The 18,685-nt window shown below is 36.9% G+C and overlaps 2 protein-coding genes across 2 annotated transcripts; both read right to left on the reverse strand.

Annotated features, from left to right (window-relative positions):
• Positions 1–444: 444 nt before the first annotated feature.
• On the reverse strand, positions 445–4,801 carry LOC114361279 (sugar transporter ERD6-like 4). Its single transcript, XM_028316282.1, has 3 exons — positions 3,881–4,801; positions 2,874–3,009; positions 445–2,253 (listed from the first exon to the last, which is right to left on the reverse strand). The coding sequence occupies exons 1-3, from the start codon at positions 3,905–3,907 to the stop codon at positions 965–967; spliced, it is 1,452 nt and encodes a 483-aa protein (XP_028172083.1). The 5' UTR covers positions 3,908–4,801; the 3' UTR covers positions 445–964.
• A 4,764-nt stretch (positions 4,802–9,565) lies between these two features.
• Eaf (ELL-associated factor) lies at positions 9,566–17,845 on the reverse strand. Its single transcript, XM_028316254.1, has 9 exons — positions 17,643–17,845; positions 16,570–16,698; positions 16,380–16,472; positions 15,828–15,966; positions 14,520–14,641; positions 13,734–13,848; positions 12,845–13,118; positions 11,600–11,711; positions 9,566–10,622 (listed from the first exon to the last, which is right to left on the reverse strand). The coding sequence occupies exons 2-9, from the start codon at positions 16,664–16,666 to the stop codon at positions 10,540–10,542; spliced, it is 1,035 nt and encodes a 344-aa protein (XP_028172055.1). The 5' UTR covers positions 16,667–16,698; positions 17,643–17,845; the 3' UTR covers positions 9,566–10,539.
• Between the last annotated feature and the right edge of the window lie 840 nt (positions 17,846–18,685).

Below are 18,685 nucleotides of genomic sequence, written 5' to 3' on the forward strand. Positions count from 1 at the left end.
AAAACAAAATTAGTGAACATTCTTCATTACAAAATTAATAAAAAAAAATACTTATTTTTATTTTGAATTTTAATTAAGTAAATCAATTCGTCACAAAATATTGTACTAAAATACGTTATAGTACAGAATGAAAATTGAGGCACCTGTGATTGTAACGCCTGGCTCCTAAACAAACGTGCAATCCATCGGTTTTTTCTTTTTTGTAGTGTGTACCGACCGACTGTGTACCATTCAATATTTCATCAGAAAAATGCGCCCGTAATTAAATAATTTAATTTAATATTATTGGTCTCATATTGTGGACCTCGCAGAAAGTTTACTACTCTCGCTTGCAATCGACGAGCAATATCTTAATTCAGTAGGTACCCTTAGCACGAATAACTCCGGGCCCTATAGATAAGAGGAATATGAAGATAAGGATCGACTTTTAGAAAAACAACAGTATTACAAGAGACATTATTTTATTTTACCTAACTAGGAAATCTTAAATTAATTTATTACTGCATAAGTACAACGTAACTTAAACCTAGTTATTTTTGAGAGATTCACGTTAATACAACTGAATAACATGTAGCACGCAGCACGTGGGCGCCGATTGATGTTGATCGGAATTCACAAGTCAATTTATTATAATTATTAAGACAATTACATACGTGCAGTTATGTTTCATGTTTTAGCCCTTACTTACTATTCCTTAGATTCTCCTAACCAACTTATCTACAGTCAACACTAATATTATAAAGAGGAAAACTTTGTTTGTTTGGTTGTAATGAATAGGCTCAAAAACTACTGGACCATTTTTAAAAATTCTTTCACCATTCGAAAGCTACATTATCCATGAGTAACATAGGCTAAATTTTATTTTGGAATAAAATAGGGTTCCGTAAAATATGTAGATAATGTAGCGCACGCGCGCGAAGCCGCGGGCGGAAAGCTAGTTTAGAATAAAATGAACATTTTAGCATTAAACTCTAAGGAACTCTTTTGTTTCTTCTTTGGAGATGTTGTCATCCGGGTTTACGAGATTCTTGTTTTTAAAGTCTAGTTCAATTTCGGTTAAAGTTCGACCCTTCGTCTCCGGTAACTTTATCCAAAAAAATAAGAGCATAAAGAACATTAAACAGGCGGTGATTGATAAAAACCCATAATAGTCTAAAAGTGCGAACAGTGCCGGAGACACTTTAATAAGTAAAAAGCAGAAGCCGGTACCGATGAAGGCTACGATGGTGTTGCAAACACCACGGATCTCTAAAGGATACAACTCGGCGGGAACAGCTTCCAGAATCGGAAACAAAATCACAGCTATTATGACTAAATGACCAAAATACATTACAACATTACTCAAAACTATTAGAGAGTTATCATAATAATCGTAATTAAAGTAGAGAGATATACTCAATCCAATAAGAAGCAGATTGTTGAATATCCCTGCAGGAAACAATAAAGTCCTGAAGTTTATCTTTTTTAACATTATAATCGTAAAACCACTCCCAACAAGGCTAATTACATTTAGCACCATTATGTATAGCAATACGTCCGACTGTCCGGTAATCTTCTGGAGTATAAGTATCCCAAAAGCGCCAAAAATTATTCTACCGCAAATCATTTTGTAGATGTTAAGTACAGAGGCTATAAGCAATATATTCCAAAAGTACCTTTTCGTGGCTGCTACCTTTAATCGTTTAAGAGTTACTTTCATAGCGTTGACATTTTTTTCACTATTGTCGAACTTAGATTTTTCCACATTAAGCATTGATTGGAGTTCTTTCTGTGCCGAGGGTTTTATTCCATGTAGTGATGTGAAGGCCACCTCGCACTCCTCGAATCGACCTTTGGATGCCAGCCAATGCGGGCTTTCGACACAAAACAAAGGAATAATTAAAGACAGAAGCGCCGGTGCAATGGCTATCATGGCAGCCTGTCTCCAGCCTACATCAATACCCACATATGATCCGGTCATCGCCCCAATTCCAGGGGATACAGTGGTTATGATTGCGAGATTCAATCCTCTCATTTTTGCAGAGCTGCATTCGGCTGTCATCATGTAAGTAATTGGTATATTGCCTCCGAACCCGACGCCTGCCAACAGCCTCGCGACCATCAAGACATAACCATCTCGTGCGTAGTACAACATAATCCAGTGTATTATTACTGGGACGTTGAAGATAACTATTGTGAGCCTTCTGCCGACTTTTTCTGTGATTAAAGTTGCCAGTAAAGTGCCGACCACCATTGTTAAAAACATCACGGACACTGAAAAAAATAAAAATAAAATTATTAGTTAATTTTGACCTTGGTAGCTAAAACGAACACAAAACAATTGTTGTTCAAAAGTTAAATAAATATTGATGCGAACTGTAGGTACAGATTTTTTTTATAAATAAAAAGATTATTAGTAATTTGTTTTACACAAATTACTAATAGTCCCGTTAGCCCCTCGTTCTAAGCTAATAAATATGTTTGTGTCACGAGTGGGCTCACCATAATAGTCGTGGCGGGATTCGAACCCGCGTTCCTCGGATCACGATTCACGAGTCTGCCATTCCGACCCCTTCACCATTCGGCTATCGTGGCTTTTTCTTTATTCTGTGAGCATAGATTATTCTAAGTAATTAATCTAAGTCTGTGAGTCATTTTACTGCTTGTGATTTTTAAGTGGGAATTACCACTACCACTACCACCATCAACCACGATAAATACTACCCGTTCGCGCTAAGTTTGCCGGTCCGTGGAATGCGTGTCCCCTCCCCCAACCGCAATTAAACGCAATTAGTTAGTGATTAAACGCAATTAATGTGTCTTATTTCACGTCAATACTCAATTTTTATCAATATTATTAATTGACATTAAAAGTAAAGAAAGCTATCACTTACTTATCCAGGATACAACTTCGTCAGTGAGTTGTAAATCTTCTTTTTCCTCAAATAACCCAGCGACGAAGGGGGCGGTGTGCCCCATAATGTAGCTCTCCGTAAACGTGTTCAACCCCATGCCAACTATGACGAGCGTCTGTAAAATTAGCAAAATGAAATCAGTTCTGTCCTGTAGGTATATCCAGGATCTACAATGTGTCTGGGGAAGTAAATAATCATCAAACTTTATGGCGATCTATGGACAATTTTATCGATGTACTTCAAATCTGGGGTTTGACCCGCCTCTCGCCAAATTACAAGAATTTTAGTGCTTAATTTTTGATTTCACCTCCTCCTTTAAAAATAAGAAACAGCATGGGCACCTTACACTGATAAAAAAATATTAGGTATCATTCGATATCTAAAAAAATTACTAGAACTATTACTAGAAGTAGAAACAAAACCTAAACATTTTATGCGAATAAGGATGAATTTAAATAATTAAAAAAACGTGACATTACTTCACGTCTTTTCAGTTACCTATTTTAAAATATCATAAAAATCAGGTCGTTAAATTATGTTTTATTTGCATTATGGTTTATTTCCACTGTCCCCACTGGTGGGAATTTAAATCAATACTGGTGGGAATTAATTCAATATTTAAAAAAATATTGTTTTATATTCCCGTTGTACCCACCGGCCGAAGGAGTGGCGACAATGGGAATAAAAAATAATTATTATTTTATTTAATTCCCATTGTCTCCACTACTTACTGGTGGGGACAAGCCTAGTGGGAACAATGGGAAATAAGGGCAAAAATATTACTCTACGCCACTCTTTACTTCCGATGCTATTGTTGAACAAAGGGACCGTTCTGTTTTCATAGGTACTAAATTTTACACAGACAGACTATCGACTAAAATTAATAAAAAGAACAAAACATTTATAAATAAACGATTTTTTGAAAATTATATATTAGTAACAAATTTTATTTATTTATTTATTTCCATTCTTATTTAGGTACTTACCATACGACATTTCTCCGTACGCCCCATGGCTTTTAAAAAAATTCACTTTTGCGAATGGCAAGCCATAATACCACTGTCACCACGACCGTCCGCCAAAATGAATCGATGTAATTGGAATAGACGCATCGAGACAGTTTTAAGTATTATAATTACAGCAGTACATAAAACGTACATAAAATATAAAACGTCTTCAAAAACAGCAATTTCTTAATCGTATCGATTTATTTGCATTACGAGACCTTATACGTTGAGATAAGATGTACTTAGGCAATAATTAGTTATTCCTTTTGCAGTATTTTTCAAGAGCAAGTTTATTCAACAACAAACTGTTACATAAATCAGTATTCATACTTTTTAAACTTTTGCTTCGAAAACAAACATTCGCTAGAACTCACCCGGATTACCTACATATTTTCGTACTGATTTATCTCTACTGGTACAAAAAGTTTAATTGTTTTTACTATTTGTCGCTACTAAATGGGTATTAATTTTCTACTGTTTTGAAATTGCAAGTCAACCTATGTTTTTAGGCTAAAAAACTCTCCCAGTGTCTCTCTACTAACAACTACAAATAAATAAAAATTTATTTCGCGAGGACTACTTATTTCTTTTAACCGATATTTCCTTTTTAGATAGCAATAAAACTCTGCGGAAATGCTGCAATTACGCAAGTAAATGTTTACTTTTTTTAACGTTTTTCCTTCTCCTGTAAAATAAGCCTAACTACAGTCAAAAACCTGCGACCACTAACCATTTTTGTTAAGTAAAAAAATAAATTACCAACTCATTTGAAAATTGTTTATCTATATCCTTTTGTAAAACACTAGTAACCGTTAGATTATGGTTGATTGATTTGCATTTAATTATGTAAAGAATTAATTTACATTCAAGATAAGTAAAAAAAGTTTCAATAAAACTGAAATACGCCTTTTTAGCAGGAAAATACTTTTCGCTGTTTTTTTTCTATGTTAATTTGTATTAGGTATGGTATTCATATGTCAAATAAAGTTTTTTCTATTTATATTCTACTAGCTTCGCCCGCGTGGAATTTTATCTGTCACAGAAAAACTTTATCGCGCACGTCCCTGTTTAAAAAACCGGGATAAAAACTATTATTAAGGGAGAGTCCGGCAATTTGGACCAGTTTTTTTCAATCCCATTTTACACATAGTTTTCTTTTGTTTTTGCTAATGTTCATGGTATATAATTAAAGAAAAATTATTCAACTTACTATTTCATAGGTATTAATCAACATAATTGTTGTATATTTAGCACAAATCAACAAAATACGAGTTCAGAGCTTCGGTCCAATTTAGCCAACCGGTTCGATAATTTGTACCACATGGTTACTAAATTGGATTTCAATAAATTTCAAGCCTTTAAAAAAACTATGGCAAAATATTATACGATACATTCTTAACAAATTAGGTAACGAAAAGGAGCAGTAGTTAATAACATAGACAATCGATATTGTTTTACACGTTATCACGATTTTGAGTACAAGTTTTGTAATTCCAATTATCGTAACGCACACTTCTACCTAATCTACTTTGCCAGTCTTTNTAATATTCTGTTTAACAGTTTATTGAGTTATAAGAAAAAAGTTATAAATGGTCGATAATTAAAATACTTTCTTTAATTTTTCGTCTCAATGTGTTTGAAATCTTTAAGTGGGCAATAGCTATACGGTTTACCCTACGCCTTTTTAGCAGGAAAATACTTTTCGCTGTTTTTTTTTCTATGTTAATTTGTATTAGGTATGGTATTCATATGTCAAATAAAGTTTTTTCTATTTATATTCTACTAGCTTCGCCCGCGTGGAATTTTATCTGTCACAGAAAAACTTTATCGCGCACGTCCCTGTTTAAAAAACCGGGATAAAAACTATTATTATGTCCTATCCCGGGACTCAAACTATCTCTATGTCAAATTTCATCAAAATCGGTTCAGTGGTTTAGGCGTGAAAGCAAGACAGACAGACAGACAGACAGTTACTTTCGCATTTATAATACTACTATAGTATAGATTCATACACACACTTTAATTAAAGTTCATTGTTCCGTTGATCATTTAATTATCCGAGCGCGCTATGTGAGAATTAATAAAACATACTTTTACTCTTACTATACAAATTTATTAAAATTTTTATTTCATAACTAATAATATTAAATAATATGGTTGTCATAAAAATATCCAACAAACATTACACGCTTATCTAGACGCACTATGTTATTGGCATAAGATAAAAAAAATAACTCTTGTCTGATTTGAGGCACATTATTATTATTTTATTATGTCACTAATGCATAACCGTAAGTAAATGTTTTTACTTAAAATTATGTATAAAATAGGTTTGACATAAAAATAACTCGTAACAGTTACTCTATTATGTACCATCACTTACGTTAAAAATATTTCAAAACATGGCAAGAGTCAAGTGTTACACTTTATTTGATGCTAGCACCCGATGTTTGGCAAAAGTTTCCAGTATTTGCCAAGGAAAAGGAGCTTTAGCGCAAAGCACATAAATTAGATTTTGGTGAAAATAGGCCTAGCCAAATAACACAAACATTTGTACAAACATCAAAGTGCTGGCACGTGTAAACTTCGCTGCGACACGTCACCTACCATAAGTTGAAAAATATAATATTTGCTAAAAAAGAAAAGAACATAAATGTTAAGTCCCATTTTAACATGATTATTGATGCTCAACAATTTTAATTGCTCAGGTGCTCATATCAAATTAATGAATACATTCTTACAATAAAGATTGAACAGACAGAATAAACTAAATAGGTACATAAATGATTGTTGGTTGATGACATTCGCGACGGTACTATAATGGCTCTATACACTATCGCTGGTAGAAGAGAGATAAGTAAATGACTTATGAACACATTGGAGAAAACAGATGTACATAGAAAGAAAGTAAAGAAAACCACAATGAGCTCTCCAAGCCTATTATAAGAATCAACAACAAGTTAACGAATAACAATCATATAATTTAAACAACAGACACATAATGCCTTTTAGAATGTCACGATTGCTTTTACTCGATGATTTGTTAAGCAACTTACAAGGAAATTATTAAATTATTTGCTTACACAGCACTTGGCGTATTGGACCAAATGATCGGGTTACTTTTGTTCAAAACTTGGCCAACTTTTGGACTGATACGCATAGCACGGTAAAAGCATTATTAAGGCCCCGTTGCACAAAAAACTACTAGGATTATTTATAGAATTAAGAATTTAACATTGATTGACTACTGACAAAGGAATAATCGAAAGTGACTTGGAAAACCAACAAGTAACGTAAAATAGACAGCTTTTTAAAACTCACTAAATAAAGATACCTATCTTTAAATATCATTCAGTTTCTGTCTTCTCATAACTTTAAATAATGCATGATGTGTTAAATACTTTGTTAAAATTGATATTTTATAAGTAATTTATAAATTAAGTAATAAGTAATTCGTTTTTAAGTTTGTTGAGCAAATGGGCCTAAATCATTGAAATATTGACGTAATTTTATTTATCTAAGAATGAATAGGATATTCTAATAAATACTAAGCGCCGATTTAAAATTATTGCTATTTTCATGTATTTAATAAGGCCTTTACATAAAATAATATTTAACTTTCAGCTAATTGTCCATTGCAAAAATACAGGGTGTTAGGTAAATGGGTATATGAGCCGACACTAGCCCAAGTTAACATGGTCATTTAAATGTTATGGTGAAGTCAGAAATTTGATATCATCATTTATTTTTTTTTAATTTTCATACAAAATAAATTTTATCAAATCCGATTTGTATGAGAATTAAAATAATTAAAATGAAGATATCAATTTTCTGACTTCACCATACCATTTATATGACCATGTTAACATGGGCTAGTGTCGGCTCATATACCCATTTACCTAACACCCTGTATAAAGTAATGTATATTTGTATATTCATTGCAGGTTAGTTAATAAACAATTTACTTGATTATGAAAAATACATTTCTGTCAGTCTTACGTACAAAGAAGTACTCGAATTGCTTATTTATTGTAAATTCATAATCGGTAACTAAAATGTGATATTTTTTGCTAGTGGACACGTAGCCTACAAGAAGAAAAGACTGTATACTTTTTCTATTAAATAGGTATATGAGGTTCTAACGATATTTGCTTATATGGTGCCAATGAGAAGGCACTTTTGGTATATAATTAAGTATATATTCAGCGTAATTCTAATAATCTCTTTCACTATTTTGCAACGGTAAAATTTCCTTTGTTATGAGTTGATGAAATAGGTATGTTAAAAAACATACGGTTTTACGACCTCTCATATTGAATTGCAAATAAGACACGATTACTTTTATTGCACGATTTCAGTAAACTTGTACATCGATTTAAAGGTTTCCAGAACACACGGTGCCTTGCGGGCGATGATTAGCATAATACATTAGAATTTTCTTTTTATTTTAAAGGATTTTAAAGGTGACCTTTTCAAGATAATTCCGTGCATTGTGAGCGATTTTAATCTTCCAAAAGGCGCGAAAAACGAAACTAATGCGTCGCAATTCTTTTACACTGCGCGAATATCAACTGGGCTACTCCGAAACGCTGTTAACGTTGTTTCGGGTTTATCTGTCACCGTCTCTCATGCTGGCATTTCGCTTTGCGTGAAAGGGATGGCAACATTCGAAACTTTGGTTGGCAACATAACGTTTACGTTTTTCCGAGAAACCTCGCAGACCCGTGCGTCTTTCAATCAGAAAAACATTAAGCCGGATATCGCTCAAGGATTTACCTAAGTGGACCAAAAACTTTCATTTGACACGATTTTTATCACTAGCGTACAAAATACCAAAACTAAGCTACCTGTCTCTAGCAAATCAAACTACCTTATAGTATCAAATTTCCGCAATCAATTTTGAACCATATGCTATAGACATAAAGCTCAAAAACTATTGGAGAAATGGTCGTTTTATGGTAGACTAACATGCTAGAGACCATACATTACGTACTGAGAATATAGTTTGTATAAAAGGCATTTTATTCTTGAACTTTAGTTTCATGATTGAGATGCATGTATGTTTTATTAATATTAATGAATTATATTACATTTAAGTTATGATATAAGAAGCGACTCTTACTTCTCTTACGACCAGCTTTAACAGTTACATTCGAATTCATACATTTTTGCAATTTACGAATTTTTTTCAGGCATAATACACATTAATTTTGTACAACACACAACAATACATCTAATTCCGAAACCCCACCGTTGTCAATTATATCAAATATATTCTAGGCTAGCGATAACGTTACTATTCGTTATTTTAACGTTACAATAAAGTTGGCCACATATTCTCTTTTTTTATTATTGCATTAATAATCCTAACCGTTGTATGGTTTTAAGGCGTATTTACACAGGCTGCCATTCATGCTCGTTCAGATTATTTTCGTACGTTTAATACGAAACAGTATCAGTACCTCTAGTAGGAAAAACTTTCGAGTTCGTTTCGTTGCGTATTCAAAGTGTCATCAAAAATTTTGTATGAAAAATTAAACAGCGCCCCCTATATTATAGCCGCCCTAGGGGGCGCTGTTTAATTTTTCAAACAAAATTTTTCGATGACACTTTGAATACGCAACGAAACGAACTCGAAAGTTTTTCCTACTAGAGGTACAGTAATCGAGTCATATCGATATGATACAGTAAGATATCGATACTTGTTGATGCAAAACTGTGCTTTTTCTATCCTTGTTTAAGTCTTAATTTTGTATACAATCGTATTGAGTGAACGATTTACGAATAACGATTCGATGAGTGCTGACTTCAGACACTTGCCAAGTTTCATAGAGCTGTTTGCTTGCGTCTAAGGCCTCCAACACACTAGCGGTTTCCCAGCGTGAACGCACGAACGTGACGAGCACTCACGCTAGTGTTGTACATAATATACGCTTGTGACATCGAAAAACAGTAAAACATCTATAGCTAGCGATACTAATGATTCTTGCAAGCTTCCACACCACTTATTATAAGTGCAGACGTAATATTTACAATCATGACACTATAATTTTCTCCTTTCAGAATTCAAACACCGAACCGTAGATTGCTCTATATTCCGGTACGCAAATTACAACACCAAGAGATCGACAAATTACGATAAGCGATAGCGTTTCCACTAGTAGTGACGGTTGATCAATTGAATACTGGTATTAACACTATCGATGTTACTAATTAATTCTCGATCCTTAAATTATCGACACATACACAACACCAAAGCTCACTCGGATAAAGCTGGAGTGGCTAACGCTATCGATGTTGCCATTTCCTTAAGGTCAACTATCGACACATACACAACACCAGCGTTTGCTCAGAGAAAGCTGAAGTGGCTAACGCTATCGATGTTACCATTTTCGATTCGATCCACTATCGATACTCAAACTATCGACTCATACACAACACCAGCGCTTGCTCGGAGAAAGCTGAAGTGGCTAACGCTATCGATGTTACCATTTTCGATTCGCTCAACTGTCGATGCGAACTATCGACACATGCACAACACTAGCGCGTGCTCGGACAGCGCTAGAGTGGGGGAGGCCGCAGAGAAGTCAGGAGAAGAGATACCCAAACCCAAATAAATAAAGAGGTTTATCGTGAGGTCAGTCGGAGTCACTGCCCGACTCGGACAGGCAGAGATCATCGTTCAGCACGTCGCTAGGCAGCGCCGGGTTGCTCGTGTTACCTGGCGATAAAAACATGTTATTAGTATACAGTAAAAAGATTATGGTAAAAAGTTGGTAAAAAGATTATGAGACATGTAGAGGCTCCTTAGGAGCATATTTTATGACGATTTGTAAGAACTATTTATTAGTCTAAACAAATAAAGAAATTTTGACTTTTTTTTTGACAGGGTGTCCCGTAAAGAGCTTTCCAAACTAAAGGAGATGATAGACAAATGGATGGCCGTCTAAAGCCTGGTCCGTGAGCACGTAGAATTTTGTCCAATGACCCCCAAGCTACCCATCCTTATCGCTCGTGCGTAATTATGTTGCTGTCGCGCTCGCACAGTCGCGACAGCAATATAATTACGCGCGAGCGATAAGGATGGGTAGCTACCCATCCTGGGGTCATTGGACAAAATTCTACGTGCTCACGGACCAGGCTTTATAAAGTATTTTTTTAAAGTATCACCATTTTCGATACGATCTTCTTTCTTGTTTTTTTTTATCCCCAATTTTGAGTCTTCCTCTTGTTGCTGTGTGTACGAATGAGCAGATATTTTTCTTATTCATCTTGAAAATGATTTGCCCATTTATAAATAGCAAAAGATAGACTCAAAATTAATTAAGGATTAAAAAGAACATGACAAAAAAACATATCTCTGAAATGGTGATACTTTTTTTTTCTATAGATGCTTGTCCATTAGCATTTAGCATCTCCTTATGTTTTTTTGAAGTTATATTAGCGAATTAAACACGCTAAAGTCCGGTCGCCGAGCAGATAGAATTTCGTATAATGACCCCTTGGGGTCACTTGGAGACCGGACTTTAGAGAGGTAGAGGTAGGAACCATCAGGATATTATTATGTAGTTTTTTTTTCTTCACTCCAAATAACGATTACTCTCTATGACGATAAATAATAATGCTTCCTTTAATTTCGTTATAAAGACTTTAGACTGTAGGTACACAAAAAAATGAACTTTATGGGCTTGCACTTACCGTTGGGAACGTTCTGGTGCGCGCTTGAGTCGTTGTCGCTGTCACTGTCGCTGCCGGAGTCGCTGTCGCTGTTGCTCGACGAGCTGGACGAGCTGTCGTCTTGCTGCGGCTTCTGTCGAACGCAATAAAGACTATATTCGTTTATGTTTTATACAAGTTATAGGCTTTGAGTATAGTTTTGAACATCTTGGCCCTAAGGTTGACTGGAGGAGAATGCCGACTGGCATTAAGTCTGCTTTATGTAGTGTTATGTGCGCGTGCGAGATGAGCGGCAGCCTGTCGGGCATCGCGCTCCTCTCCTGGTACGTCTCGCCCGTACCCATTATACGCATTATGGGCATTATTTTTATTTTTTATTTTATTATCTCATAATATAACACAGGTAGCATAAAAAAATAGGTCTTACACAAGCCTAAGAGTTATTCTTCTTTTTAGTTTATAAACAATTCTTATAAATTAAGTATAAAACATGGACTTAGAACACATGTGAGTTATGAACATTATGCGCGGTAGAAAAGTATCTTAACTCACCGGCTGCGGCGGCGGCGCATGGCTCACAGGCGGCGGCGCGTGCGAGACAGGCGGCGGCCTGTCGGGCACCGCGCTTCTCTCCTGGTACCTCTCACTCGTACCTATATGAGCATTATGGACACTATGCGCGGTACAAAAGTATCTCAACTCACCGGCTGCGGCGCGTGCGAGACAGGCGGCGGCCTGTCGGGCACCGCGCTCCGCTCCTGGTACCTTTCGCCCGTACCCATCATGGACATTATGCGCGGTAGAAGTTTGTCAACTTACCCGCTGCGGCGGCGGCGCATGGCTCACAGGCGGCGGCGCGTGCGAGACAGGCGGCGGCCTGTCGGGCACCGCGCTCCTCTCCTGGTACCTCTCACTCGTACCCATATGAGAATTATAGACACTATGCGCGGTACAAAAGTATCTCAACTCACCGGCTGCGGCGGCGGCGCGTGGCTCACAGGCGGCGGCGCGTGCGAGACTGGCGGCGGTCTGTCAGGCACCACGCTCCTCTCCTGGTACCTCTCGCCCGTACCCATTATGGACATTATGCGCGGTAGAAGTTTATCAACTCACCGGCTGCGGCGGCGGCGCGTGGCTCACAGGCGGCGGCGCGTGCGAGACAGGCGGCGGTCTGTCAGGCACCACGCTCCTCTCCTGGTACCTTTCGCCCGTACCCATTATGCGCGTTTTTAACATTATGCGCGTTATAAAAGTTTGTTAACTCACCGGCTGCGGCGGCGGCGCATGGCTCACAGGCGGCGGCGCGTGCGAGACAGGCGGCGGCCTGTCAGGCACCGCGCTCCTCTCCTGGTACCTCTCTGCCGGCGCGGGCCGCTCTCGCCCGTACCCGTTGTGCACGTTATGAGAGTTATGCGCGTTATGAGCGTTGTGAGCGTTGTGAGCGTTGTGAGCGGGCGCGGGCGCGGGCGCGGGTGCGGGCGCGTCGTCTAATCCGATCATGAAGAGAGACGCTAGCGTGCTGTTGCCGCCTCCTGACCAACTGGATGAGAGAAATAGGACATAAATAGCAATACGTTATTATAATGATGTTGTTTTTGAAATTATCATTAAATAAAAAATAAAATAAAAGAGATTCTGAAACTCAAATGAGTTCATTTTGCGTCACTTGTTGCAATGTTTTCAAACAAATTTCTGCGCCGTTGAAGCGCACTATAGTCTAGACTAGGGGTCTCCAAACTTTAAAGCCTTGGGGCCATAATATTTTTTTCGGTATGTTGCAAGGGCCATAACATTTTTAATTTTTCTGCCCACCTATGCAAACAAAGGCTTTGTCTTAAGCTGTCGCGGGCCGGATTGATGGTAGTGGCGTGTGGCCGTAGTTTGGAGACCCCTAGTCTAGACTAGATGACCTAATGATGGTGATGACAGCGACTAAAGCCTGGTCCGTGAGCACGTAGAATCCCGTCCAATGACCCCAAGCTACCCATCCCTATCGCTCGCGCGTAAATATGTTGCTGTTGCGACTGTGCGACGGGCGCCCGCAGTGAGTGTGCGAGCAACATAATTACGCGCGAGCGATAGGGATGGGTAGCTTGGGGTCATTGGACGGGATTCTACGTGCTCACGGACCAGGCTTTATGATAGCGGTACTTACGGCGCGGCCTGCGGCGGGGAGGTCTTGACTCGCGGCGGGGAGCGCACCATATTAGGCTTGTGAGCCCCCGCGTTACCGTTGAAGCGAGCCTGGCTGCCGGCCGCCGCTCCAGGGCCTGTAAACAATATGTGCAATGTTTAAATTCAGATTATAATCTCAGCCGATACCATTGCGCATCACTATTCTCTCCTTTTATTCATCCAGCTGCTGCATCGATCCATAATATGGCCGCAACTTATCTTTATAACGATTATAATGAGTTCATACAAATGTTCACCCCTTATGGCGGCACTACAGATGGCCTGATCACAAGCTAAGCTGCCAAAGAAGCCGCCGGAAGCCGGAAGAACATATTCCTGAAAATGAATTTTGTCCAATGACCCGTTCATTGTCACGCTCCCACACTCACTGGGGGCGCCCGTCGCACAGTCGCGACAGCAATATAATTACGCGCGAGCGATAAGGATGGGTAGCTTGGGGTCATTGGACAAAATTCTACGTGCTCACAGACCGGGCTTTAGCAGGAACCACCATTTTCAGGAATGTTTTTTTTTATTCACTAAAGTCTGACACCATACTTCAAGTCATTAGTTGTCAATGTAGCATACATATATGTAGATGACCCACTCTGAACTGTCCCACCAAACTCAATGACAGGGGGGCGCTACCATCGTTCAACTATATGGTTTCCAACATGGCAAAAATCTGAACCAGCGATCCGGTATTGACGGTGGCGCCCCACTGTCAATGTCATCGACAGGACAGTCCAGTATTTTGGAACTATACCGGCATTAGTGTTGGAGCGCCTGTTAGTGGCGACCCTGGTGCGCGACGTGCTACGCTGAGTCGTGTTGGTGAAGTCCGTGGTCACCGGCGTCAGAGGCCGCGGCTTCTGCGCTGTCTCCTGCCTGAAATATAACCGGATTAACACCTCTTTGGAAGTGAAGTTACGTTTTTATTAAAGCACCTCCTTTGAAACTATTGTAAACATCTAAAAGAAAATTAGTTTTTAATTCCTGCCAGTATTATTTAAAACCTCTTTGGGACTGTACTTTGGTTTTTGCTTCAGACACTATTGTAAAACCTTTTTCAAAAAGATTAGTTTTTTATACCAGCCAGTATTATTGAGCTGTCACTTTCTACAGCTCTATGCTGTGTGGTATGTCTTAAAGAAGAAGGTTACAATTATACCTCCCTAGTTAATTCCAGCCAGTAATAACATACCGTTGTCGTTAAAAGCAAGCCTTTTGCGGCTTGCTTGCCAAGGAAAAAAAAATTACATTTGAGATGCTTTTTTCTGTGTTTTGTATGAACATGGTTTGGATAATATTCAATCATTTTAAGTGGTTTTCTTGACACTCATCTATTTACTTAATTGAAAAAAATCTAGTTTATAAAAGTTATTTATTGTGCCAAATGTTTTCATACATTCAATCTTTTTATACTTTTCCTGTATTTTAGAATAAATTTAGACAACCTACAATTTAGCTAAAGAAACTTTTTTTAACACCAGCTATAATAATATTGGCTGCCTGTTATCATCTGATGATGAAGACACTAGATGTTTTAAATTGACCTCCAAATTGCAGGTTAAACAAAAAGTGTGTCAATTCACATTGCATTTTAACGGAAAAATAAGCATTTATGTAATAATTATGTTTTATCTTAAGTACCAAAAATAGCTATCATTTTCGTTTACCTTGAAGTTTATCTTATGATAATGAAATAAACAAAAACTGTTTGGCAAAAAACCCAATCCAATCAACTATTTAAAAATAAATAATTGTAAGTAATAAAAAATATGGACATTGGAATAGATAAAATTATCACTGGCTTGGTATTATTGACTCGAAAGGTAAAAAAAATCAATTTTAATTTTTTTTATAACCGATGACCCCATATTGGTCGTGCCCACCCCAGAAAATCTAATCTTAGAAATAGAATATTATTATCTACATACTTTAAGATACTAATAGCACCCCAGGCTTCATGTAGGGGTTTGAGCCCCTCATGAAAATGTCCCTGGATACCCCAATGTATGTGGTGTGCAGTTTTGTGTGAAAATGTGAATATTAGAAATACTGCAATACTTACCTAGTCTTTTTAACCTGAATATTACTAGATAATTTCTCTAAGGTGATTTCACCCGTGACCCTGTCAATGATTAGCACACATTCCTTCGTGTAAGGCCGCTGGCTTCCTTTAAATACCGTCTGCGGAACGCCAGCACCATCTGAAAATATTATTGGAACTTTTGTTAATTAACTTGACTTTTTTCTTACATACAGCTATAGTCTGGTCTGTGCACATAGAATTTTGTCCAATGACCCCAAGCTACCCATCCTTATCGCTCGCGCGTAATTATGTTGCTATCGCGCTCGCACACTCAATGCGGGTGCCAGTCGCACAGTCTCATTTCAAGGTACTTATACAAGTCCTAATCCCAATATAGCATGCCCTGCCACTATTTCAGGACAACATCAGCTATTGCTGAGAAGAAATGGCGGTAGAAACTCAGTCACCTTTGTCAGCCTCTTATTTATTACAGGAAATCATAATATCCTCAATCATAAGACAGTTATTTCAAGAATTAAATAAATAGAGGACACTCAACTTTACCATAACCGATAATATGATGATACTTACCTAAATGAGGCACTGTTACAGTGACCTGGTTGTTAGTACCCACATCCACGGTTGCCATTTTGTTGACATCAACTGATGCTGGCTTGAAGTCATCTGTAATTTAAAGTAGTATTTTACAGTAAATTTACATAGACTATCATATTATTATAGTATTTTATTTATTTTTATATGTATATGATATAATACTTACACTTTATTGTATGGTACTGTGAAGACTTATTATTAGTAAAACTAGCCCCCAAGTTTAATTCTCTCTCATCATAATCGAAAGTAAATTTATCTGCCATTTTGATAACTATGCCATAAGTTATCTAGTACTCTGAAAGAAATAAAATAAATATGATTGAATGTTTTACAGAATAATCATTAAAAAGTGGTCAGTACTGCAGAAACACTATTTAATTAATAATTAAGTTATAAATGATAGTTTTTAATGTTCAACTGCACATGTTTTATATTTGCAGCACTTTCAGTGTCAATTATTGCAGTTAAAGGTTATCTAGAAAAGTTATGTCAGTAGTTATTATAATTCCTGCGATTATTAACTGTAGGTAATCAATCAAGTGGATATCTTCACTTGAGTGCAATAATACAGGCCACTTTACTAATCTTGTACTGGATAATATAAATAGAAGTGTAGTGAAAAAATGTTTTATTTTGTTGATAAATCTGCGGAGCTGTAGGGACTGATGAAGATTGCATACTAATGCAAGGAAAAAGTAAGATAATTATACCTACATTTCTTTATGAGAGATAAGGTATTTAGTTCAGTATTGTAAATTAAATTGGCTTTAAAAGTTCTCATCTTGAAAAAAGTGCATGGTGCACATAATTTTCTAAAGCAAAAACTTAGGGCAAAAATTCAAAAAATTAAGTGTTTCAATAAGATGATTAAATAATGATTTACATAGATTTTGCTACATTTTAGACATAAAAAAAGATTAATTACAATAGCCAACATTTTCTTAAAGTTCAAGTAAGTATAATGAACCAGGAAAACGTAGAGGAATTAAAGGAGTAGAGCTCGTAACATTAATTGGGTATTACCAATGTACTAACGTAGACAAAATCGCCCGAGCGATTTCGCCAGAACGACTTTGACAAGATTTGACACCTCAGTTCCGCTAAAATTTATTTTCACACGATAAAATGCTTAAAGAGCATTTAACATAACTAAGTATTTGCACAAAATAAAATAGATGGCAAGTTAAAATTGATAAAATATGGCAAACAGTCGACAAGTCGAGTTAAGGATACCCTTACCTTTGATTAAGTTTCCTCCGAGGTTATGTACTGTTTATCCCTTGGAAACAATGATCATCGTTAGATTTACTCTTAATTGTGATAATCTGATAATAATTTCATCGGAGGCACCTTAGAATGATATTAAAATAGTCCATTGGTTAGGCATTGACTATTTTTTTCGACCTAGTTCTCATGACGTTTGACATACCTGGTTCGTAGCTAGTGATTTCAAAATTCATCTGGAATCATCGATATCGATAAATAGGAAAAGATAGATTAGTGCCCGTTTTCACCATCAATTCCTAATTTTAAGTGAGCCCTATGACAACAAAATTCATATTATGTGTTACCATAGGGGTCACTTAAAAATTAGGGATTGATGGTGAAAACGGGCATAAGGTTCAGATTCTGGGCCCCGATTGCGCTAAATATTTTCAACTACAACGCGACTAGACGATGAACGAAAATCATAAATTCCTATCGCGGTGTCGCTTTGTAATTGTCAGCTAGTTAAAACGGAAACAAAACGAAACTGCTTCTTTGTGTAAAAGCTGAAAAAAAGCTACTTTTTCTCAAACGCTTTCACGAACATTCATTTTCCTGTTTTTAAGTAAAAATAAAGTGTTTTACTTTGAATGGAAAGTGATTAAAACCGTTGTTTCGTCTTTGTTTACGCGTGAACTTTACCGCGATAATTAGCGCAATCGGGGCACTGAAATGTGTAATTATATAAGTTGACGAACAAAAAACCAAAATCATTTTAATCAGAATCTTGTGATATACAGGGTGTCCCGTAATGTAACGTCAAGCCAGAACTGGGTGTTGAGGCAAGTTGTGCTGGTTATCAGAAAAATATAAAAAAAATCCATGTGGCATTATTTCAAAATAATAGGCATTTAAAAAAAATCTAAAAATTCTACACCAGGTGACGGTCCTTTTACTCGTGTTGCCACAAATCTTCACTTTTTCCAAATTATTTTTTTGTTATGTAACCCTGAATAATGCTTCTCTAAATTGTTATAAATATTACAAAACCAGCTGCTCCAGCTTGGATGAAAAAA

Source organism: Ostrinia furnacalis, unplaced genomic scaffold (genome assembly GCF_004193835.3).
Source record: "Ostrinia furnacalis isolate ACB-3 unplaced genomic scaffold, ASM419383v2 OfSCF5489, whole genome shotgun sequence".
NCBI lineage: Eukaryota > Metazoa > Arthropoda > Insecta > Lepidoptera > Crambidae > Ostrinia > Ostrinia furnacalis.